Here is a 24,854-nt window from a genome sequence, read left to right on the forward strand (position 1 = left end):
TAAAATTTTTTTATTAATTTTCTTTTTTTTTAAGATTAGTTTGTTTTTATTTATTTTTTTTCCCTAGTTTTTGCTAGTGTTTTTTTTTTTTAATTTCTCTATTTTTACTTACTTAATTTTAAGTATATATATATTTTTTAATTTTGGTTTTTTTTCCAAATTCTTTTATGGTTTGTGAGATAATTTTTTTTTAACATTTTTTATTTTTTATTTGCTTTTTGTATATATATTTTTATATTTGTTTTTTTAGATACAATTATTTCATGTGGATTGAAAATTTAATTAACGATATATAAATATGTAAAATATAGAAAATGCAAAATATTGACCTTCTTCTTTAAATATGCAAAACAATAAAAACCTCACTACAAAAAAATTATAAAAAAAATAAAAACAAGAAAATATGGAGAAGAAAACCACTTCCAAAATTATTAAATTTACAAAATAATTATTTACATTTTATACATTAGAAAATTTAAAGTAAAAAAATAAATTTAAAAAAAAAAAATGATGCAGAATTACCACTTTTTAAAATCAGCATGAAAATCATTATCATTATAAAACGCAATATACATAAAAAAAAATTAAGTGCCAAAAACTATGCTTAAAAAAAACATGTTTATTCTGCATCACTCCTTTTCAAAATCGGGTCACTTTTTTGCTATCTCTACAAAACGGGTAACAGTGACAGTTCCCATTTCAAAGTTTACGTTGTTATAATACCAATAAATAACATACATAACCATTCATACTATCTTCATCATAATATCAATAAAAAATATACATAAACATCACAATCATGAATATCTTAATCACTAATAACCACGGATCCTCAACCTGAGATCCTTAAAAAAATAAAAAATAATGTATGAGCCTTAGGATTAAATAAATATTAGTGTCATATCATTATCAGTGAACTAAAGCGGGCACTACATGGTTTATCTTTCCAGCGTCATCTCCACCTAGAATAAATAACACCTATATCACCTCACTTAAATCCTCAACTCATTTGATATTTGCACTCATTAGTCATCACAAATGCGCACAACCTGCTTCCCAATGTTTTTACCTTCAAATAAACCAGCAAACGCAACTGGTGCATTCTCCAAGCCATCAGCAATATCTTCAACATATACTATTTTTCTTTCTTTTATGAAGCCTCTTACTTTCTCCACAAACTGAGGGTACCTCTCCCAATAATCATTTATGATGAAACCTCGTATATTTATGCGCTTGCTTATCACACGACTTATGTTTCTTATGCCTCGGCCTTCCTCCCGATTATATTCTGAGATCATCCCACAAGCAGCAATACGGCCATGGTGATTCATATTTTCAAGAACTGCTTCAAGCATCTCACCACCCACATTTTCAAAATAGATATCAATCCCGTTCGGAAAGTACCTGGGAATAAGTGAAACAAATATTTATCAATGTTCCCATTAGTGTATGAAATCATATGTTAAAACTGAGATCTTCTTTGGAAATCTCCTTATCAAACAGTCAATCTCAATCGGTTTGAATACATCCGAAAATAAAAATGCAGGTATGCTATATCAATGGAAATAATGACAATCTCCGGTGAGCAAGAGTCATCCAATAAGCCCATTATATTTAATTGAAAGCTCCTACAGTGAAAATCATTGACCAGTTTGCCTCACAAACCATTAGAAAAAATAGATCGTTGCACAATGCATGGTTGTCATTGCTTATTAAAAGCAAAATTGAAAAGGAACTAGTATTTTAAATGTTAAATGGTTGCCATCTTGTGCCTTGTCCTCTGAAAATTTGTTTTTAAATTTCATGTAAACCTTTGATTAAAGTAAAAGAAACACAAAGATTTCATTGTCCCTTTTCATTCCGTTATAGCGTTGAGAGTCGCTTAGGAAGACTCAACAAATATTGAAAATAAAATGAATGGTGAGATGAAGCAGATTTATATTGCATGGCTCAAACAAGCGAGTTTTGATTTTGGAAACAAAGTTTCACCATTTGATAAATGAGAATGACTTTAGAGACATAATAAAACTTAATCGTGTGCCAGTGGTAAACGGTTCAACCGTTTGCAATGTTATAACAAAATATATATACATATCAAATTTGATAACTCTAATAGGACAAGTGTGTACAAACGAGTGTTATAGAAATTGGTCAAATCAAACTCTTAGTTGGTCAACTTGACTAACTTAGTGCCTTTGGGAGGTGAATCCACCTTCAAACCAGTTGGTTCAGTATGGAACCAGTATAACTGATCAGTTCCATTCCAAACTGGTCACCTATAGATGAGCGCAAGTTTTTTAAGAAAAGTACAAAAAATATTATAAACCAGCAAAAAAGACACTTACCCTCCAAACCCTAAAACAATATTCCATAACAACCCTCACTCCACCAACCTGCTCTCCATTCCCCTCCAAACCCTAAAACAATCTTTTATGATTTACCATCATTGGAATCCAGTTATTAGATCTAGGAATATGCTCATCATAGTTTGCCACTCTGTTGGTGTTGAGCATGTTAGCATGCTTGAGTAGCAAGTGCATTGACAAAGACACGTTGTTCTAGCATATGATATGCCAGGGGCTGGGCAACACTCGAGTCCTGAGAGTATCTGGAATCACTAGTGATCTTGCAAGGAGTTATAGGTCACAGGAAATGCTTGAACAAGAAAAAATTGCAACTAAAAATAGTTATCCACGAGATGCACATGTGGATGAGGAAGATTGGAAAAATATTGTACGTAGGACCATTATGTTGGTTTAATTAACTAATGGATATATACTACCGATTTAGCACATCTCTAAGTTTAGGTAGTGGATTTACAGGTTTGAGAAGAAACTTGATCATCCACCTAAATTTGTGTATTGTACTGTAACCCTAGGATACTTTGTCAAACATTATTACTCTCCAGCACTTGTATACCTCTATATATACACAATACAGTGAAGAGTGTACCAAATGCATACATTGTCTATCGATTATAAGTGGTGCACCCAAACAGTGCAAATCAAACTTGGTAAAATTTCACGCCCATGAACAATCATGACTATACATGGACATATATAGCAATTTAATTTAAATTCAAATGCACATAATACCATTTTAAATTCAAATGTTGATCATCTTGCCAGGTAAGTTTCTTTCATTGTTGTAGATGATATAGTAATCTTCACAATTTAATAGCTAATATCTCATGTATTTTCTTAGGTACATTATCTCATTTTTATTATTATTTGAAAACAAAAGTAAATGCCTAGTCCTACAAACACTGAACATTTCTAGCTTCCCCATTAAAAGAAAAATTTTGGAGTGAAAGCAAGAAAACAAGTCGGTTGTCTAACCGATATCAATCTCTGTCAAAGAAACAGAAAAGTTAGCCACCCCTTTCGATTAACTTATAAGTATGGAAATTCAAAAATAAGGAGAATCACTTTGAGAATGTATGACCTCTTAAGGGTAGCATGCAAATCTGATTCCTCCTTGTAATTGAATGCATCATCAAAACCTAGTCTATTTTTCAGCACCTCCACCTGTATGACAACAACATATGTGGTGTTAGTATAATGTGCATATCAGGTTTGGATTTGCCTTATGTAACATGTTAAATACTTAGACAACACGATGTACATCTAATCTTATAGACTTATAATTTAGTTTACTACTCAATAATGTCTACTTGGTCATGGACATTTCAACTTGTGATTCCTTGTGCCACAATAACTAATGGTGTTAAAATTCCTGGTGTAACATATACGTGCAACCATTTCCCATTCATATTCCAATCATTATTTACTTGTAAGCATGGCAAAACTCATAGTTTATTTCATTTATTATATACTAGGCTTAAGGTTAAGATTAACCTAATCAAACTTGATATGTAGGCTAAATACCTTCATAGGATGTGTGCCCTTGTTATGTGGATCCATGACCCCTATTGAAAAGACACCACTAGAGTTATATAAATACACAACTCAAATACTCATTTTGTATGATCTCATATTGTGATCTTGATCTCTCTTATAAAGTGTTTTATGCCTAAGGGCACCTAAATCATTGGCTCTTTCTTTTATGAGTACTTGTGCATTTCTTCTATAACATACTTCTACTTGGGCATATTTCTCTCTCTCTAGTGCACTAGGGTTACCTTTCTGTAGCACACATGTGATTGAATTACTACAAAATTTGGTTCTGTTTTTTATTTCATTTAATTCACTACTTTCATTTATGAATATCAACATGGTATCAAAGCAGTTGTGAACCTTAATCACTCAATTCTTCTGGTTGATCAAAAAAATATTGGCTAGTGGCATCTTTGATGTAGTGCAGAACTAGTTTTTTCTTAGATCATTGCTTCTAAGGGTTCTCTAGGAGTTCCACATATATAATCCTGATTTAGGAATGCACCTTCATTCTAGGGTGTTCTTTGCACTTTTCACCCTTCTTTAAGGCCAACCCCTTCATTCTTAGGGTTACTTGGGATTTTGTACCATTTAGATCTATGAAGGAAAATTTATGAAGTCTTCATCCGATGGAGCCTTCGTCCTATTGTTATTGAGCCTATGAATTCAAAATGGTTGTTTCCCAATCTAAATGAAGTTATCATTGTGGTATTTCAAAGAAAAGGTCTATGGATGTACTTACTAAGGCTGCTTCTTGCAGAAAATAATGATAGCTATGGCCTCATATGTTTGATGTGCCAAGTTGATGTAATGTTAATGAATATTGTAATGAAGTTTACCACGAATGCATATGGTTTAATTATGGATATTTGGAAATAATAAAATATCAATAATTGTGTCCAGCATGGAATGATGTGACCATTAAATTTTGAACAATGTAAGGACACAAAATTTGGTGAGAATTAGTAAAACGCCACCTTTTCTTTGCTTCCAGCACTCCCAACAACATAACACCCATGCATCTTTGCAAACTGCCCAACAAGCTGTCCAACTGCCCCAGAAGCTGCGGAGATAAAAACCTTTTCCCCTACTTTAGGGGAGGTCAAGTCATAAAAACCAACATATGCCGTGAGACCAGGCATTCCTGCAACATGTTTAGCATTAACAATGAAGAATACCAGTTGTTAATGGTCCAAATTATCTGAAAATGTCACCAATTATATGACGATATCAACCTTGAATAAGTACGAAGAATAAAATCAAAAGAAACTCTCATAGAAAACTAAAACAAGAGAACTATAGCTGATACAGTGCCTCATCAAGTTTTGAAGCTTATTGTCAGGTGTTCAGTGGGAATGTTTATAACTTGGATTATTGATTGAAAGCTAGTGGATAATTTAGATGAAGAATATTACAGCAAAGCCAAGGCAACTTAGAAAAGACAAAATAAGGGCAGAAAAGAAGCATATTTAAGCTAATAACAAAAGTGAGAAGTTGGGATTTCAACAGCCAAGTGAACAGAACAATGACAAAAGAGAGCCAATAACCTACAGACATGTTTCACTTCACCACTTCTGCTATATATAGACAATAATGTTAACCATTCAATTAGATATCATGACCCATTTCACTTCACAACTTCTGTTATATATAAACAATAATGTAAATCATTCAATTGGATATCATGACTTGAGTAGTGTTATAGAACCTTTTTTAATAGATATTTTTGCAGCAAACCATTGATGAACACATTGCCCAAGACAAGTTCCAAGAATTCAAAGCACTTGTGGAAATTTACACAAGTGGAAAGATTAAATTGCTCCAGTTTGAGAATGAAGGTGAGTATCCCTAAGGATTTTGATTCCTTTTGTTGGGATGTGGGAATCGAGAAGGAGTTCACTATACCTTACAACCCAGGGTAGAGTCTTGAATGGGATTGCAGAGAGAAAAAACGGGTTCATCATAGAGGCAAAGAAGGCAATGATCCATCATCATCCAGATCTTCCCATGTGTTTTTGGGCAGAGGTATTTAGTTTTGACGCTTACATTCTAAACAGTTGTCTTCACATTGTGCTGAAGAACAAAACTCCAATGGAAGCCTTCACTAGAGAGAAACTCAATGTTTCTTATATTCAGGTGTTTAGAAGTATGTCGCCTGAGTACACTTCTATCAACATAGTTACATCTCTTGTATCTTATTTCAGTTGGTTCTTATATCAAATGGATGTAAAAACTGCATTTCTAAATGGGATGATAGAGGAGGAAGTGTAAATCAACTAGCCCAGAGGGTTTGAGGTGCATGGATGGGATACCCATGTATGAAGTTGAAAAAGACCCTAAGTAGGTTGAAGTGGGCACTACATGCTTGGTACTCATGGATTGACAAGTACTTGTTGAATTTAGGCTTCATCAAAACCTAAGTAACCGGACACATCCCCCAAAGGTGCCATGTCTGTATCCTATCTGTCAGACATTAACACACGAGGACAAATGTCGAACATGTTCCCTAGACATGCCCTAACTGTGACACTAAAAAAACATTTTTCATTGTTATTTTCTCACTTTCAGCTGTATAAATAGAGCTCTTACTATCTCTCATTGTGCAAGTGAAGGGTTAAAATAAGATTTCAAGGATTCCAAGTGTTTTTGTTAATGTTCCATTTTCTGAAAAATTGTTTTTGTCTATGTTTGCATTAGTAATTTGTAATTATTTCAATATTATAATTTTTCTGAATATATTATTTATTTTCTTTGTATATATATTTTCAGGGTCAACATATCCTATGTATCTTAGACACTCATATTTCTATGTCTTCCGTGTCTTTCTGTCATGTGACTTAGATCAACACTACTACAAATCCCAGCCTTTATTACTTGTTTGATAATCTGATATGCTTGTTTTGGTCTTATAGGTAGATGATTCAATCCTTACAGCTAGAAGTGAGAAGCTCATAGCATGGTGCAAGGAGGAGTTGACTTTCGAATTTCAGATGAAGGACATAGGCCTTATTCACAATTTTTTGGGTCTGGAGATGTGGCAGGGTGCAAGAGATGCCTTCCTTTGGCAACAAAGCACACGGTGGATATTTTGAAGTGGTTTCAAATGGTACTAAATCTAAAGAGGCCTGCTGATTTGATTCAGATTTGCTGGATCCTTCAATGTATTGGTAGATGATTGAGTTCCTTGTGAACTTGGTGAATACTTGACCCAGTGTTGCGGGGGAGCGCCCCCCCTCCTCTTGATCCCGCTCCCAATCCGCGCTCCGGGCGGGAGCGGGTCGGGAGCACGCTCCTAAAACCGCTCCCGAAAAAGGAGCGATTTTGGGAGCGCGCTCCCTTAAAAAAAATTCCGCTCCATGGTGTTTTTCAAATCGATATAGGGAGCATCGCTCCCGTCGCTCCGGGAGCGATTTTTTTAACTCGGGAGCGGTCGGGGAGCGATCGCTCCCGGCGGCGGTGAGCGACATCCGGAAAAATGTGCGGATAAAAAAAAACAAAACAAAACAAAACAAAAAACATAAACAAAAACCAATTTCTGTGGAAATAAAGTGAGGGAGGGAGGGAGGGTTAAATAGACCCTCCCTCATTCATTTCATTTCATCATTGTAATGAGAGTGAGAGTGAGAGTGAGAGAGAGAGTGAGAGTGAGAGCAAGAGAGTGAGGAGCAAGGAGAGAGCAAGAGAGAGCAAGGAGCAAAGAGCAAGAAAATGAGAGAGCAAGAGAAAGCAAGGAACAAGGGGAGATTAAGATCTTGCAAGGGGAGATTGGACGCCAAGGAGGTAGGCTCTAGAATATTGAATAGAGTGTCTAGCAATTTTTTTTTTAATGTTCATTCCTAAATAAATAAATAAATTTTTTTCTCTATTTCCCATTCCCATTCCCATTCCATTTTTTTAAATTTTGCATATTCAAAACTTCAAATTTCAAATATCATGGTTATATTTCTTGGCATTTTCTTCTTCTTGGTTCCTTTTTTGGTTATTATGGTGTTGGAGAGTAGAAAAAGGAGGGTTGAAAATGAAGAAGGGGGTCATAGTGGATTTGATGAAAACCCCGGTGAGGAGGAGCTGGAGGAGAATGAACATGAGTCAACTCAGAAAACTAAACAAGACCAAACTCCATTGTGGAAATATGTTAGTAGCCCTGAAGCAGGGAAAGGGGGTGGAACCATTAAATTTCATTGCCCCCATTGCAACAATAATTACATAGGTTCATACACCCGTGCCAGAAAGCACCTCTGCAGGAAAAGGCCATGGGATGGAGATAAACAAATAGGAATCAAAACTTGTTTAGGTGTGTCAACAGCAGATAGAGCCAAATACATAAGGGAAGAGGAGGAAGCCCAATACAAATCTAAAAAATCAAAGGGTTTCTTTGAACCAAGCTCACAATCAGATGCACAAAGAACTCCTTCAGCATCCTCCCAAGGCAGTGGATATGGAGGCACAGGGTCACCAGGTTTAAGGCATAGAAGCATATCAGATTTCCTTGATGAAGGGTGTAGGAATGATGCGGATTCAAAAGTTTATAGGTTTCTCTATGCATGTGGGATACCATTCAATGTTCTTTGCTCACCTTCTTGGCACGAAATGGTTTCTGCCATAAATGATGCCCCTAAAGGATACAAGAGCCCTGGGTATGACAAGGCAAGAACCGTTGGATTTGACCATGAAAAAGCAAAAATATCACATTCTTTTAATAGAATGACAAGTTCATGGACTAACCATGGGGTGTCCATTGTATCTGATAGATGGACAAATGTAAAAGGCAAGCCACTGATAAATGTTCTTGTTGTGTCTGTTAGTGGTACCGGCATCAACATTGCAGAACCATTACTTGAAACAATTGACCGTATTGGGCCATACAATGTCATCACTGATAATGCTCCTAATTGTAAGGTAGCGGGAGCAATTATTGAGGATAAATACCCCAACATATTTTGGTCTGGGTGTTTGGTTCACACAATGAACCTTTTGATGCATGATATTGTTAAGAACAAAAACAAACAACACAAATGGATTGGTGATTTGTACAAGAGAGACAAACAAATGATAAAATTTATTACAAATCATAGCAATACCCATGGCCTTTTCCGCAGTCACTCAAGATTGGAGTTGTTAAAGATTGCGAGGACTAGATTTGGTAGCTATTACCTCACCTTCAGGTGCCTTTTGAAGATAAGAGAGTCATTGGCTAGCATGGTATCAAGTCCACACTGGCAGTTAAAGGAAAGGGCTACAAATGCAGCTGACAGGTAAGGTTTTGAGCAGGTGGAGGAGGCCGCTCTTGATGGTATGTTTTGGGCATGTGTGAGGCAAGTATTGGATTTCACCAAGCCCATTTATCACATGATTCGGTTTGCAAATACAGATAAACCAGTGATTGGTGAGGTGTATGAGCAGATGGATACCATGTTGGGGAAAATAAAAGATATTGTTCATAACAATGATCCCAACTTGTATAAACTGATTCACAATTATGTGTGTATACAGTGGGATAAACTTAATGTTCCACTACATTGCTTGGCGTATATCCTTACGCCAAAATACTACTCTACATCTTGGTTGGGCCAACGTGCACCAAGGGGTGGGGTTAAAGTCGAACCCCTTATAGATGAAGAGGTATCTATAGGATATTTGCAAGCATTAGAAAAGTTGATACCTGACAGGGAGGAATGTGCTAGTGTGCGTCTTGAATTAGGCAGATACTTTAGTTGCACTGGTTTGTTTGGTACCTTTCATGCAATGGAAGATAGAGACAGATTTGATGCTCTCACATGGTGGGAATCATATGGTGGCCATGGACTTCTACCAAAATTGGCAAAAAAAGTTCTCTCACAGGTTGTAAATACTTCTTCTGCAGAGAGGTGTTGGAGCACCTACAGCTTCATACATAATGTGAAAAGAAATAGACTCAATGAAAACCAGGCAGAAATATTGGTTTATGTGCACTACAACTTGAGGTTGTTGAAACTTGAGTCATTACTGTGATCGGGCTTATGAGGATCCAACATATAAAATTTGGGACAACCACCCAGAGGATGATAATTTGGAGGATGGCACTATACATCTTGAAGAACTGGAAGCGGAACTTATGAGAGAGGAAGATGAAGCAACAACCATGCCACCTCCACCATCCAGTAGCAGTGCTCGAGTTCCGAGTCTTGTTCCTTTGTTGTCGCCGCCTCCATCTACACCCTCACGTGGAGGGCATGTGCCTTCTGGTTCTGGTCATTGGTCTGTGTGGGAGGAGACTCCTAGAAGACCACCACGACTTGCTCATACATCAGACACTTCTCGTGGCAAGGGCCACATGAAGTAGTAGATAATAGATTTACAGTTTACTTGTCTTTTCTAATTTCTATTAGTTTTCATAACTGTTGAGTCTTGACTCTTTCATATCATAATGATATTTTTTGTAAACAATATATGACTGTGACAATTTAAGTTTGAAGTTTGAAGTTGGCAATTATAACTCATTGGTAATGATTCTAAATTATGAATATGATGCTTTGTGAAAGTTGTTGCATTTCATTTCATAATTCATTTTATAACATTTCATTTCATGTTAGATATTATTTCTTGTAATGGTTAAAGTTTAAAATTAACTTACAAGTACAACTTTGGTGATCAATGATGATAAATGTTATATATTGAATTTTCAATCTTGAAAGCTTGAATTTGAAACTTTAAGATTGATGAATCATGATTCATGAGACTCAATATGTTGTATGTTACTAACTTGTGGACGTGGTTGATGAAGATTATAACTTCTAGATGATTGATGTTATATGGTTCAATGATCAGTCTATGTTTTTTTATGTTTTTTACATCTAATTCATCATTCTACATGTTTTTGTTGACATATATGTATCAAAATATAAAAAATAAATAAATAAAATATATATATATATATATATAAAGATCGCTCCAGGATTCGCTCCCAAACCGGGAGCTTTTGAAAATGTCGCTCCTGCACCCGTTTTTGCTCCCGCTCCCAAGTAACACTGAACTGACCTAATATTTGCTTTGCAATGAACACATTTTCAGTTCATGGTTTCATTGAGGCAAATTTATTGGCCGATTGGAAGCATGTCCTCAAATGCTGACAGGACACAGTAGAGATCTGGTATTGCATGGTTTTGTGGATTCAGATTCGACAGCTGATGTCAGTGCTAGGAAGATCACTTTAGGTATTGTTAAAATTGGCAACTAGGGCCAGACTCCATGTGGGTCATCTTATTCATGGCTGATAATATTTTTATTAGATTCCTCTCGTCGAGAGGTGTAGGATTGATCTAAAGATCATCCGATTCCGATAAGTATTTATGGAGATAAGAATTTATTTTGATTATGGAATAATTATCAAGTCGACCTGCAACTCATGTAGGCTCAGAAGCCCAACAGTCGCATCTATTCAATCAGCAACATTTGTGTATAAATACAGGAGGTCTTTTCCTCATTTGTACTCACTCATCTCATCACATCTCTCTCTCTCTCCTACGCAGAAAAGAGTCTCTTCTCCTACTGCGCAGAAAGAGACTCTTCTCTCACACGTGTGGAAGGAAGGACGCAGATTTAGGGCTGCAACTGCAGATCCAAAGTTTGACCAGCGTTGACTAGATGTCTCCCTCTCAGAACTGCACTGTAGGTGAATCTGGATCTCCTCTGAAGGCCACATTTTTTGGTGAAGGAATCAAGCCGATACGATGGTCGGTTTGCAAGATATTGTCTGCCCTAGTTTGGAACTGATCTAGGGTTTGTTGCTGCTAATTAAATCAGATTTATGTACTATTTCTCTCTGCTGAACTATTGAAGATAAAGGAAGATTTGATCAAAGGGTTTCCCCATATTGGGGTTTGTCCCTAGCTAGCCGCCACATCTTGTGTCTCTTGTCTTGGCTTGTTTTCTGTCGATCGTTTAATGTTCTATCTGCACTTTACTTTATGTACATGTGATTGCTAATCTATGGATAATAATAAGAAAGAGAAGTAAACTACTTTAAGCATAGAACATACCATAAATTAACATGGTATTAGAGCTGAGGTGCACACAAAGCCCAAGCAAGAGCAAGAGCAATCACCGAAGAGAAGATTGGCAAGGCTATCCTAAAAGAACTATGGGGTCCTCAACACTCTTCCTTGCCGAAGACAAGCTCCGTGAGAAAGCTGACTATCATGGATGGAAGATGTCTCTTGATCTAACCTTAGAAGATCAAGGAGTGTTGGACCATGTGAGAGGCAATATTGTTGACCCTCCATCAAATGCACCCGCAGCTGTCAGGAACAAATGGAAAAACCGGCGAAGTCAAAACAAAGAAGATCATCCGGGACTCTATCGACAAGCACTTGGTGGCCTACATCTCCGACCTGAACACCTCCAAGGAAATCTACCATAGACTGGTGAGTTTATTTAAAGTTAATGATGCAAATCAAGTCTTGTTTCTTAGAAATAAGTTGAAGGAAATTAAGAAGGGCAAAGATGAGAGTATGCAAGCATACTTCTTAAGAATCACCAAGATCAAGAACGATCTCCTATCTATTGGGGAGATTATTACAGATAGGGAAATAAAACTCACGAATCTTGGAGGATTACCATCCGAATGGTACGTGTTCAGGACTACTCTTCTGAACAATAATGTAATTCCTGGATTCGAGGAATTAATGGCAAGATGCATTCAAGAAGAAACAAGGATAGAAGAGCAAGAAATGCCCATGCCTAAAGGTCCTCCTGCTACCTTTTCTTCTCATGCTAAGAAAAGAAATAATTCTGGGACTAAATCAAAAAGAAAGGTTGGACCTAAGGGTGGAAGAAAAAGGCGATGTTACATTTGCGATAAAGCAGGTCACTATGCAAGGGAGTGCCCTAATAAAAGGGACTCACACCGGGACGATGACCAAAATCCCTCTCATGGCAATCAAAGGAATAGCAGATCTAATGGCCAAGGTAAAAGGAGTGCTGGAAATCAAGGAAGAGGACAACCATTCAAGAAGGCAAGAAATTCCAGGTATGAATCTAACACTGTTGACAATAAGCAGGACGAATATTATCTACCAGCTACTCTATCTACCTCTGCTCCTCCAAACTCGCTGGGAAATTGGCTTATTGATAGTGGTGCCTCAAGGCACTTCACTGGTTACAAAGAAGTTCTCCATAATCTGATAGAGAATGAAACTAACCTGGAAATTGTCCTTGGAGATAATATGAAATATCTCGTGAAAGGTGTAGGCAATGTCTCTCTTAAATTGAATCAAGGTAATACGATCCACTTACAGGATGTATTATATGTACCTGACCTCAAAAAGAACTTGGTGTCCATCTCGGCAATGGAAGACAAAGGCTACAAGGTGACCTTCAGCAATGGCGAGGTACGTGTATGAAAAAACAATGTTAAAGATGCCTTTACTCTTGGGTTTCGAGTTGATTCATTATATCAGGTTGGTGGAAGTCCACTAGGTGTCATGTCTTGTGACACATCTCTTCAGTCTGAACTTTGGCATCGGAGGTTTGCCCACCATCATTATAAAGCTCTACCCAATGTAAGACAAATGGTGACAGGGATGCCTGAATTCCGAGTAGAGAAAGAAGGTGTATCTCTGAGATGTGCCGAAGGAAAGCTCAAAAGGGGACCATTCCCCTCAAGCCTAAGCAAGACCTCTGATATATTACAATTAGTTCACTCAAACATATCTGAGGCTGGCATTAAGAGGGAGACTACTACACCATATACTCCTGAGCAGAATGGTGTGGCGGAAAGGAAGAACCATACAATTGTGGAAGCTGTCCATGCCATGCTCCATGATCAAAGACCTCCGAAGTTTCTATGGGCAGATGATGTAACAATGCCCGATGTGGATGAACCCATAGATCCTATTGATCCACCTGAGCCTTCCTCTTCTAGGAAGAGGTCCTCTTGGCTTAGGGGGCTACTTGATGATGTTGTAGGACACACTGCACCCCAAGGAACCTTCCGTGAAAGTAAGAAACCTAACAGGTATCAAGGATACCTAACCATCATGAGCACGATCATACAAAATGAGCCTTCATCATTCTCAGATGTCGTCAAGCATCAAGTGTGGAAGGATGCTATGACCGAAGAATATGGGTCTATTATGAAGAATGATGTCTGGGAAGTAGTTCCCAGACCCCAGGACGAGACAGTTGTCACTTCTAAATGGCTTTACAAGATAAAGCATTCAGCAGATGGAAGTATGGAAAAGTATAAGGCTCGTTTTGTCGCTCGTGGCTTCTCCCAGAAGGAAGGTATAGACTATGACGAGATATTTGCACTTGTTGCCAGATATACCACCATCCGCTCGATCATAGCCCTTGTGGCTTCACAAGGATGGAACCTACATCAGATGGATGTCAAGACCGCGTTCTTGCATGGTTCAATCAAAGAAGAGATCTACGTGGAGCAACCCAAAGGATTTGAGATGTATGATCGAAAATCTCATGTATGCAGGTTGAAGAAGGCTCTCTATGGGCTGAAGCAAGCACCCCAAGCATGGTATGAGAGGATCGATAGCTACTTCATGAAGCTGGGATTCACTAGGAGTGAAGCCGATCCTAACCTTTACTTTAAATTTGAAGATGACAAGCCTCTCATATTGGTGTTGTATGTGGATAACCTCTTTCTAATAGGTGCAAACCCTCTCATTCACAAATGTAAGAGGGAGTTGGCTTCTGAATTTGAAATGAAGGACCTAGGACTGATGCACGATTTCCTAGGACTTGAAGTGTGGCAGAAGCCAAGGGAAATTTTCCTATCTCAAGGAAAATATGTGGTGAAGATATTGGAAAGATTCGCTATGGTTGACTGCAAGCCTGTTACTACCCCGTTGGAGCTTGACTTTAAGAAGTTAAGCGGTAGCGCTGCTAGACTTGTTTTACGAAATGCCACCGAGTATCGTCAACTCATCGGAGCATTAATGTTCTTAGTGAACTCCCGTCCAGATATATGCTTCGCAGTCAACACGTTGAGTCAACATATGGTTGAACCTCACCACATACATTGGATTGCTGCCAAGAATCTGTTGAGATATCTTCGTCAATTACTTATGGGTTAAGATACACTGTCGGAGATGTGAGACTACTTGGATACACTGATGCTGATTGGGCAGGCAATGTGGAGGACCGTAAGAGCACTTATGGGTGTTGTTTCTCCTTGGGATCTGCTCCAATATCCTAGATGAGCAGGAAGTAGAAGTCGGTGGCTTTGAGCACCGCCGAAGCAGAGTATATTGCTACTAGCATGGCCTCCTGTGAGGCAGTCTGGTTGTGAAAGCTCTTTAGTGAGCTGTTTGGACTTACATTGGATACCACTGTGATCCTATGTGACAACCAGAGTGGGATTCGTTTGTCAGAGAATCTCGTATTTCATGATCGCTCTAAGCATATCGATATCAAGTACCACTATATTCGAGATATGGTGCAGCGGGGAGCTATAAGGCTCCAACATATCGGTACAGATGAACAGGTCGCCGACATTCTGACAAAGCCCCTAGGAAAGGTCAAATTTTTGACTTTCTGAGAACGACTTGGTGTCGTTCAAAAACCCTCTGATGAGGGTCCTGTATGATGTATTGAGCTCTGGGAGCTCCGGGGGGGTGCGGGGTACTTCTTGGAGCGACATATGATGAACAGGGTAAAAGAATCAAAACTTTCCCTGTGACACCCCGTGGCGACTATGTAGCAGGATGATTAGTTCTCCTGTGAGGTCTGGATGATGTGTTCTCCATGACGATTATGTAGCAGGATGATTTGTTCTCCTGTGAGGTCTGGATGATGTGTTCTCCATGACGATTATGTAGTAGGATGATTTGTTCTCCTGTGAGGTCTGGATGATGTGTTCTCCATGACGATTGTGTAGCAGGATGATTAGTTCTCCTGTGAGGCCTGGATAATGTGTTCTCCATGGCGATTGTGGACAAGATGATTCACTCTCTTGTGGGACAGGATGATTCGCTCTCCTATGGACAGGATTGGTTAGTGCTCCTGTCGAGGCATCCTACCCATGCAGTCTGGGACTCATGGGAAGTACCTCTCATCTGATCAATGAGTAGGGAAATGAGGATAGGGACCATAGTAGTACCGATGGACACATCACTGTATCTACCGTACTCCCTATGCTAGGATGATCTTCATTGATCTGGGATCAATGATACTGGTCTGGGACCAGTGGTAGGAGTTGTACCCACTATGACACTGACTTCGGGTCAGTTGAGGACTGGTCTGGGACCAGTGGTACACACTCTGAGACTGACTTTGAGTCAGTGGATGATGATACTGGTCTGGGACCAGTGGTAGGAGTTGTACCCACTATGACATTGACTTCGGGTCGGTTGAGGACTAGTCTGGGACCAGTGGTACACACTCTGAGACTGACTTTGAGTCAGTGGAGGATGGTATGATACATCCTCGATCATTTCTTCCTCTTCATAATTTGGACAAAGTAGAGCAGAGCAAAACAGAGCAGAGCAGAGCAGATCAGAACAGGGCAGAACAAAACAAAGCAGAGCAGAGCAGGGGTCAAGTTGTACAGGGCAATGCATTTGATGGATGAATAGTAGCGACCGACAGACGAATTGTAGATGGAGTTCTCCCTAGTTGAGAGGGAGTGTTAAAATTGGTAACTAGGGCCAAACTCCATGTGGGTCATCTTACTCATGGCTGATAATATTTTTATTAGATTCCGCTCGTCAAGAGGTGTAGGATTGATCTAAAGATCATCTGATTCCGATAAGTATTTATGGAGATATGAATTTATTTTGATTATGGAATAATTATCAAGCCAACCTGCAACTCATGTAGGCTCAGAAGCCCAATAGTCGCATCTATTCAATCATCAACATTTGTGTATAAATACAGGAGGTCTTTTCCTCATTTATACTCACTCATCTCATCTCTCTCTCTCTCTCTCTCTCTCTCTCTCTCTCCTGCGCAGAAAAGAGGCTCTTCTACTACGCAAAAAGAGACTCTTCTCTCACACGTGTGGAAGGAAGGATGCAGATTTAGGGCTGCAACTGCAGATCCAAAGTTTGACCAGCGTTGACCAGCTGTCTCCTTCTCAGCACTGCACTGTAGGTGAATCTGGATCTCCACTGAAGACCGCATTTTTTGGTGAAGGAATCAAGCCGATCCAACGGTCGGTTTGCAAGATATTGTTTGCCCTAGTCTGGGACTGATATAGGGTTTGTTGTTGCTGATGTAAATCAGATTTATGTACTATTTCTCTCTGCTGAATTATTGAAGATAAAGGAAGATTTAATCAAAGGGTTTCCCCATATTGGGGTTTGTCCCTGGCTAGCCGCCACATCTTGTGTCTCTTGTCTTGGCTTGTTTTCTGTCGATCATTTAATGTTCTATCTGCACTTTACTTTATGTACACGTGATTGCTAATCTGTGGATAATAATAAGAAAGATAAGTAAACTGCTCTAAGCATAGAACATACCATAAATTAACAGGTATTTATTTCAGCTTGGGGAGAGGTATGATATCCTGGTTCAACAGGAAGCAAGTGAGAGTGGCATTCAAGTTCATTAGAGGCAAAGTATATGGTAACTTCTACTAGTTACAAGGATATATGGCTCCTCAAGTTGATACCAGAAGTGACCGATTAGAGGTTGGAGACTACAGTTATGTACCATGATAATCAAAGTTGCATCAAGCTCTTCGAGAATCCAATGTTTCATGATTGCTCCAAACACATAGATATCAAGTACAGTTTTCATGGAGATAAGAGTTTAGAATGGAGCAATGGTCTTTGAGTATGTTCCTTCATACTTTTAGCTTGCAGAAATGTTGATCTCGCAAAGGGGAAGTTTAAGATATCAAGGAAGAGATTTGGTCTAGTGGAGAACAGCTTCCTTAAAAAGAGTGTTAGTTTTCTTACCAATTGCTCCAAGTTGTTCTTCCCAGTAGAGGCACACTTCAATAGATCCAAAGCAATCATAGTTTCTTGATACTCACACAGGCATAATGGAAGAGAGAGGTGCATGCACTAAAGGATATCTTGAAGACGCAGTATTTATGTAGGCATAGTGAGGTGTGTGATAGCATTGTATATATAATTTTATGTAGGCACAATGAGTGCATCAGGGTACATGCATGATGTATCTTCAGATGGCGAAGATCCCTATGTGAGGATAGTGCAATGCATGTGGAAGGTTGACTATCTTTGGAGCACAAAGATCCCTAGGCGAGTTGGTGTATGAGTTCATGCACGTAGTTCACTTCAATGAGCACTCTATTCGAGGTAGTTTTCCCTCGAGGAATATGACATCCATGTCTACATTAAGTGTATTTCCGCTTCTCTCTTAATTTATAAAAAGGGACTTTCTTCATATCATATCTGATTTATTTTACTTCAACAATTTGTTAAAGCCCCAGAAAATATTTATCTCAAATATTTCTGAATTTACCGAAAAATAAACACTGGTATATTAACTTAAAGATGCAGCAGAAATAAAATGAAGAGATCAATCAAACCACAACAGCTAATTTACACCCAACACAATCTTCCTTCATTAAATTTCTCGAGAAAATTCTAGGTTAGACTCACAAATAATACAACGAAAAACACAGTTGCTAGGAACTTGGAAAGTCAGCCCCGATGGGAAAATCGGCCTCGAGGAATTCAGCCTCTGAAAAATCAAACCACCTGAAGCAAATCGACCCTAGAAAATTAACTTGTCTAACTAGCGAATCGGCCTCCCTTTCTCCCTATCTTGTACGAGCCCTGTGTACTAGAGTATTGGTCTCCCTTGATAATTCGACCTCCTCCACAATTCGGTCCTCTTCTTGAGCAACTTGGCCTCCCTCTTTCTTGAACTCGGCCTCCTTGAGTTTCTAGGTGAAATTCCCTGATGCACTTCTTGTGAAAATTCCTATCCTCAAGGAACCCCTACCGCTGCAAAACTGAATTTACTTCACCTACTTGATTTTAATATACATTATCAAGTTATTCTCTAAATAATACTGAAGCAAATTACTTCTGCAGCCTACACCAATTTAATTTGATTACACGAAACAAGAAACTGAGCAAAGAACAAGATACATAGGACACAGTTATTTTTGGACAAAATAGTCCCCGAAAAAACTTAATGCTGGAAAACCGGTGCAGCAACTCTAAGGGAAATATATTGTTAAGCAGTAGTTCTGAATACAATGTTGGTTGCCCTCCTGGAAATCCAGTGACAGAGAAAATATAATGGCAGAAAACTGAGTGAGACTACCTCACTTCCCCCGAAAGTTTTTGGCTGATCCGGCAGCAGAACTGGCTAACCCCGACTATCTCTGTGTTGGCCTTGTGTCAGCCTTACAGGCTCTGCATCAGCTTCTGCGTTGTCTCATCTGCCTCCTGGAACTTCTATGTCAACCTCTCCCGGTTGTTCCGGCAGTTTTCAGCTTTATACTTGAGGGCATCTTCTGCTCTGCGCTGGCCCTTTTGGCTCTATGTCAAGACTACATGGACACAGACTGGCCCGGCGTCAGTCATTCTAGATGTTGCGCTACCTCCACTAGCGCCTCTCTGCCCAGTATTCCCGAACTATCCTTGCCCCTCTGCTGTAGAATGATCACTCAGTTTGAATTTCTCAGCTTCCTAGCCCCAGAAATCGAACTCCAGATCAATTTGTTCTCTCCGTGTGTGTTTCTAAATGAACCCCAAGCCTCTTATACTTTTCTCGTTGAAACTTCAATGGCCGAGATTAAGTCTCTAATCAACAGCTAAGATTAAAACTTGACTTGATCCGCTTTCTAGAACATTCTCACCCATATTTTGATTAATACCCATTAATACTTTAATTTTCCTAAGTTTAAACTTAGGAACCCTATTAAAAATATTAATTATTTTAATAAAATACAATCCATGTGGAATTTCACCAAACGATTTTTGGGTTCTTTAGAACTCATGTGCCTTAGCCTCTCTGCCAATTTTCATGGCTAGAGCACATCCGATGCTACCAAAAACTAACACTCCTCACTTCTCTTCAATGTAATCGAACCTCTCGCTCTAGAGAAAATCACTTCCTCCACAACTGTGTGTGTTCACTTCTCCCTTAGGCTTATTTTATAATTTCATTAATCCAAAATCCCTAACCCTAATCTCCTAAGTGATCAATGGATATGATTAAATCCTAAGCCTCATTTGAGATCAATAGTTGATATTATATCCCAATAGTCCACAATAATTAATTAGATTAATTATTGTATTTTTCCTGAGTTAACCTTAGGAAAGAAATCATAATATCACTTACTCCACCAAGCAAGCACCTAACGAGGCAATCAAATATCTTCTGCATGCTAAGACACCAAGCCTATGTAGAAGACCTTCCAAGTCTACAAAAACTTCAACAAGGTGGATCACAGTTGTTCATACTTGCTGTTCATATTTTTTGACTTACATGTTTGTAGATCTAGCATTCAGATTTCATTATTTTGGTAGGAGCTCATCAGTGTTTGTATTCCTAGGTTAAATTTGTATTTCTGCCATAGATCAGCTTACCATGTCATGAAAATTTAACTTAGTCAACCTAAAGATTTTGTGATTTTTATAAACTCGGAGTTTGTAGTACTCATCAAAGTGTTAGGAAACTTGTCTATTTATTGTAATGTTTTGCTACACTTACTGTTGAGTTATGTCAAATAGTTGTCAAGCTAATTCTCCATTTTTCCTTCACTATCACTGCAAAGTCTGAATCGCTGGCTTTATTGTAATCTTTAGTAACTCAAATAACGATTTATGGACAAAGTAAAACTCTTGTAAATTTAGGTTGTGTTTTAAACATGAATAATGTTTCCCACACTATGAAAGGCCTCACTTCACGTTTTATCTTCCTAACACTACATTTGCTACTTTCTCTGAAGCATTTTAGCTTCTTATCCAAGGTCGAGGACAATGATCCAACAATTGCCAACTATGTTTTGAGGGCCCATACAGCATAGGATTTTAAACATGAATAATCATATAATGTTTCCCACACTATGAAAGGCCTCACTTCGGGTTTTATCTTCCTAACAACTACATTTGCTACTTTCTCTGAGGCATCTTAGCTTCTTTATCCAAGGTCAAGGACAATGATCCAACAATTGCCAACTATGTTTTGAGGGCCTATACAACATAGGAGTTCATCTCAAAAAGCAAAAATGTGCATGAAACTTCTTGCATATGTTTCTAATCCTTCTTTTTTTTTTACTATGGTGAATTGGTAACTCGTTGGAGTAATTTGAGCGAGGCCCAAGATCAAATCTAGCTGCAACTATAGCACCAAAAGTATACCCAACAGCTCATGAGCTAGATATACCAAGAATTTATCATTGAGCAAGGGTCGAGACTCCACGAGGGTGAGGGAGCCTACTCCTTGAGACTTATCACAAAGGGCCAAAAATGTCCACCGTGGGATTTGAAACTAGGTGGAGGGGATAACATCCCATTGTGCCAACCACTCAATTGTCCCAAGGAGACAGATGTTTCCAGTAATGTGAAGGAAGAAGATATTCTCAAACTAATTGTCAGTGGATGTTCCTAATGTGCAAAGGTTACGAGCTTAGCAGTGTGACGAGGATAGGGGACTTTCTCCATAGTATTATGGAGGATGATTAGTAAATGCATTAAAGGCGTGTCGGGTAAAATTTTCCCATAATGAAAAGGAAATATTGTTCGTGGATATGTATGTGTTGACAAATGCTTCCAAACCTAAAGAGAACACAAGCTTTAATATATGATAGTGTCCAAGGATGTAACAGGGTCATCACAATCTAAGTTGCACGAAACGCCGAAATGTTTCGGAGTTTCCGAAATGGGTACGTTTAGAAACGTCACCTCCCAATAATGGAAACATCAGCTAAAACGTTGGTTGAAACGTCATATATGTTTATATATATAAAAAGAAATTTATAAATAAGTGAATAACACATTATCTTGCAAGAAAAAAGGGAATAAGACCTATAGATAACAATTTAGAAGGAAAACGAAGTCTATATTAACTCTCATTGATGATTACATAATGATCGAGTTTCGGTCAAGTTTCGGCCGAGTTTTGGAGTTTCGGGTATGGGTACGTCACGAAACGTCAGGTTCCTAGAAGTTTTGTGCAACATAGGGCACAATAGGTACATGAAGAATAATGTATTAGAACAACACAATGGAATCCAAGTGGGGAAACACATAATGAATTCCTTTCAACTATGATATTAACTCCTTTTGTCAATGCATTTCAACTATGGTTGATGTGATCCTTGCGGTGTTGCTAAGTTCCGGGGATGTGTGATTATTTTAGAATTATAGATACTTGATGACAAATATAACATCAGAGTAATCTCTATTCCGATATATGTTTTTTAAAATAATAAAAAAGCATTCCCTAGTCTATGAGAACGGATAATAAATGTCTATGATATAATTACTTTAAAGGTATCATCCACTGAAATGAAGACAGATGCCGAAATTTAGAAATTATTTTAAAAAAAAAAAAAAAAGCAAAACAAAACAAAATCTTTTAGTAGTAAAACTTAAAAGAACAAATCTGGACCATAATGAATCTGTTTAAATGGTTTGAAAATTAAAGTCTTCCAATCAAGCAATTACCTAAAATTCCCAAATAATACGAAAGAGGTACGTCCGTATATTTGATCTTCTGCAATTGATTGCCCCCAGGTATTATGCTGTATTCTTCCCATCCAGTAATACCCATTACCAAATCATCTTCTTTGAAGTCTGGATGATTTGAAATAACAACCTTTGCAACACCATAGCCATTTATCGCCTGCACATTGAATTTATATACTGGATAATGCTATGCAAGCTTTGTAGTTGAGATACTAATCCTACAATGAAATTAATTTCGGTTACATCTTTTGAATTGCATTGGACTCTATGCTGATCTAGAACAAGAAAAAGGACACGTCCTTCATTTATTGCAAACGGGTAATGAAAGCAATATAAAAGAAGGATAGAATTCTAAGTTAAAATAGAATGACAGAAACTTATTATTTTTTTTCTGCTAAAGCATTTGATGTGATTTGGTTGAATCTTTTAACTAGAGAGCAAACAGATTTAGATTAAAAAAAAAAATCCATCATTTTCTAAATATCAAGTTTGATGTCAAGTGGTACATGCAAGAAACTACTAAAAATTAAAGTACCTAAAGTAATTTATTTGATTTAGTTACAATATATGTCAATTGCAAGCAACTTAGAAGACATAAAACAACTAAGATTGACAGTACACTGAAAAACTTAAAAATCCTACCAAAAAACTAAAAAAATTCGGGGTCCCTCAAAATTCATGAATCGGGTTCCAAACTGCTTACTTGAACCCACTGCTTTTCAATGTTTTTCCAAGAGATGTACTAAGCATGCAAACTTACATACAAAAGAGAAGAGAAGAAAAGGACATGTTTGCACATGAAATAATTTAATTCAAGTAACAGAATAAATTTAAAACAAAGGCAACCAGATCTCACCAATCCAGGCGTAAAAATAGGTGTAAAATAAGAAGGAAAGTTTCTCATGCAGCCTCTCATGTAAGGATCACATGATAGATACAAATTCTTTGCAAGCACATCTTGTGATCCATCTTTCAGTTGCAAGGGAAGTTTTGTAGATTTTAATGACATATGAGACGCCTTCGGCATTCCAGTAATGTAATCCTTTAAGACAACTTGCTTATTATTCACTTCACTCGATGCCATTTCAGTAGAGAAGCCCTGCAAAAATTTGGTCCACATATAGAAATTGTCATTACAATCATCCTTCCAATAACATGAGGAAGTATCATCCTTAAAAAAGACTAATCCAACAATCTTTTCAATAAAACATTCTTACAAAAATTTAGTTTACAAGAAAATGAAGTTTCAAGTAAGCCAAAATAGAAGGCTGACATTTATATAAAAACACTGTATTGGTAAAATCTGAAAAATGTCAGACTGCAGATCATTTATTATGTATATTACTTGTTAGCATGATAGGCAACAAATATGCAATAGATGTCTAGCACATAAGCATAAAATTACCTTAAAAATAACATTTTGGGGTCCAGAAAAAGCAGGTCTTGATATCCCCCAGTAGTAGTATTTCGAACACAAAAGAAGCAATCTCTAAAACACTAGATAATAAGATAAGAAAAATTTTATTAATGTCCTTGGGTGACCACAAAAGTAGGTCAATGGGACTAAAGGATACATCCAGTGTAAATACAAGACATGTGGGAGTGCAAATGCAACTCCATTGTAACTCCAAAGAATAAAACTGAGATATGACTAAAATAGGGTTAACATGAAATGAGAGTACAAATAGAGAATCAACTTGAAGCCAAGATTCTATCATGAAAAATTACAAGAGATATTATAGGAAGGAAAATTCAATTCAAGCAAGTTCAATGTGTAATATTTGAAACGCTTGATAGCATCCAGAAAAAGTATCACTGGATAGGAAAATATAATCAGCAATCAAATATTCGCAACTTTTTGGAGGCTCAACTTAGATCGTTAAGGAGAAGCAGAGAGACAATGTAATGCTCCTCTTCCTAGTCCATTTACTTTGTTTTGTAACTGCCCACCCTGAAAAGGGTTAAAAAGGAAAATAAAAAGCATTTCCTCGTCAAAGCTACAGTCTACTGTTGCCTTGCTTATCTACCATCAGTTGCTTTCTTGCGGCTTGCACTGTTAGCATTCTCAGAATATGGTGCCTTTATATCCAGAAGGACATTGTTAAGTTATGGTATGTTCTATGCTTATAACAGTTTACTTATTTTTCTTATTATATTCCACAGATTAGCAATCACATATACATAAAATAAAGTGCAGATAGAACATTAAACGATTGACAAAAAACAAGCCAAGACAAGAGACACAAGATGTGGCGGCTAGCCAGGGACAAACCCCACAATGTGTAGGGAAACCTTTGATCAAATCTTCTTTTTTCTTTAATAATTCAGCAGAGAGAAATAGTACAAT

At 37.8% G+C, this 24,854-nt stretch overlaps 1 protein-coding gene across 1 annotated transcript; it reads right to left on the bottom strand.

Annotated features, from left to right (window-relative positions):
* Nucleotides 1-821: 821 nt before the first annotated feature.
* LOC149232960 (2-alkenal reductase (NADP(+)-dependent)-like) lies at nt 822-23,625 on the bottom strand. The gene is made up of 5 exons (XM_089379610.1): nt 23,364-23,625; nt 22,487-22,664; nt 4,874-5,040; nt 3,445-3,527; nt 822-1,404 (listed from the first exon to the last, which is right to left on the bottom strand). The coding sequence occupies exons 1-5, from the start codon at nt 23,589-23,591 to the stop codon at nt 1,026-1,028; spliced, it is 1,035 nt and encodes a 344-aa protein (XP_089235736.1). The 5' UTR covers nt 23,592-23,625; the 3' UTR covers nt 822-1,025.
* Between the last annotated feature and the right edge of the window lie 1,229 nt (nt 23,626-24,854).

This window comes from Pinus tabuliformis, chromosome J (genome assembly GCF_031772625.1).
Source record: "Pinus tabuliformis cultivar Carrire ecotype Pingquan chromosome J, CPIR1, whole genome shotgun sequence".
Lineage (NCBI taxonomy): Eukaryota > Viridiplantae > Streptophyta > Pinopsida > Pinales > Pinaceae > Pinus > Pinus tabuliformis.

Coding starts and splice junctions, on each gene's coding strand:
- LOC149232960 (XM_089379610.1), bottom strand. CDS start 23,591: ATGGCATCGAGTGAAGTGAATAATAAGCAAGTTGTCTTAAAGGATTAC. Junction 3,528..4,873: donor GTGCTGGAAGCAAAGAAAAG/GTGGCGTTTTAC, acceptor GTTGTCATACAG/GTGGAGGTGCTGAAAAATAG. Junction 1,405..3,444: donor TTGCATGCTACCCTTAAGAG/GTCATACATTCT, acceptor ACTTATTCCCAG/GTACTTTCCGAACGGGATTG.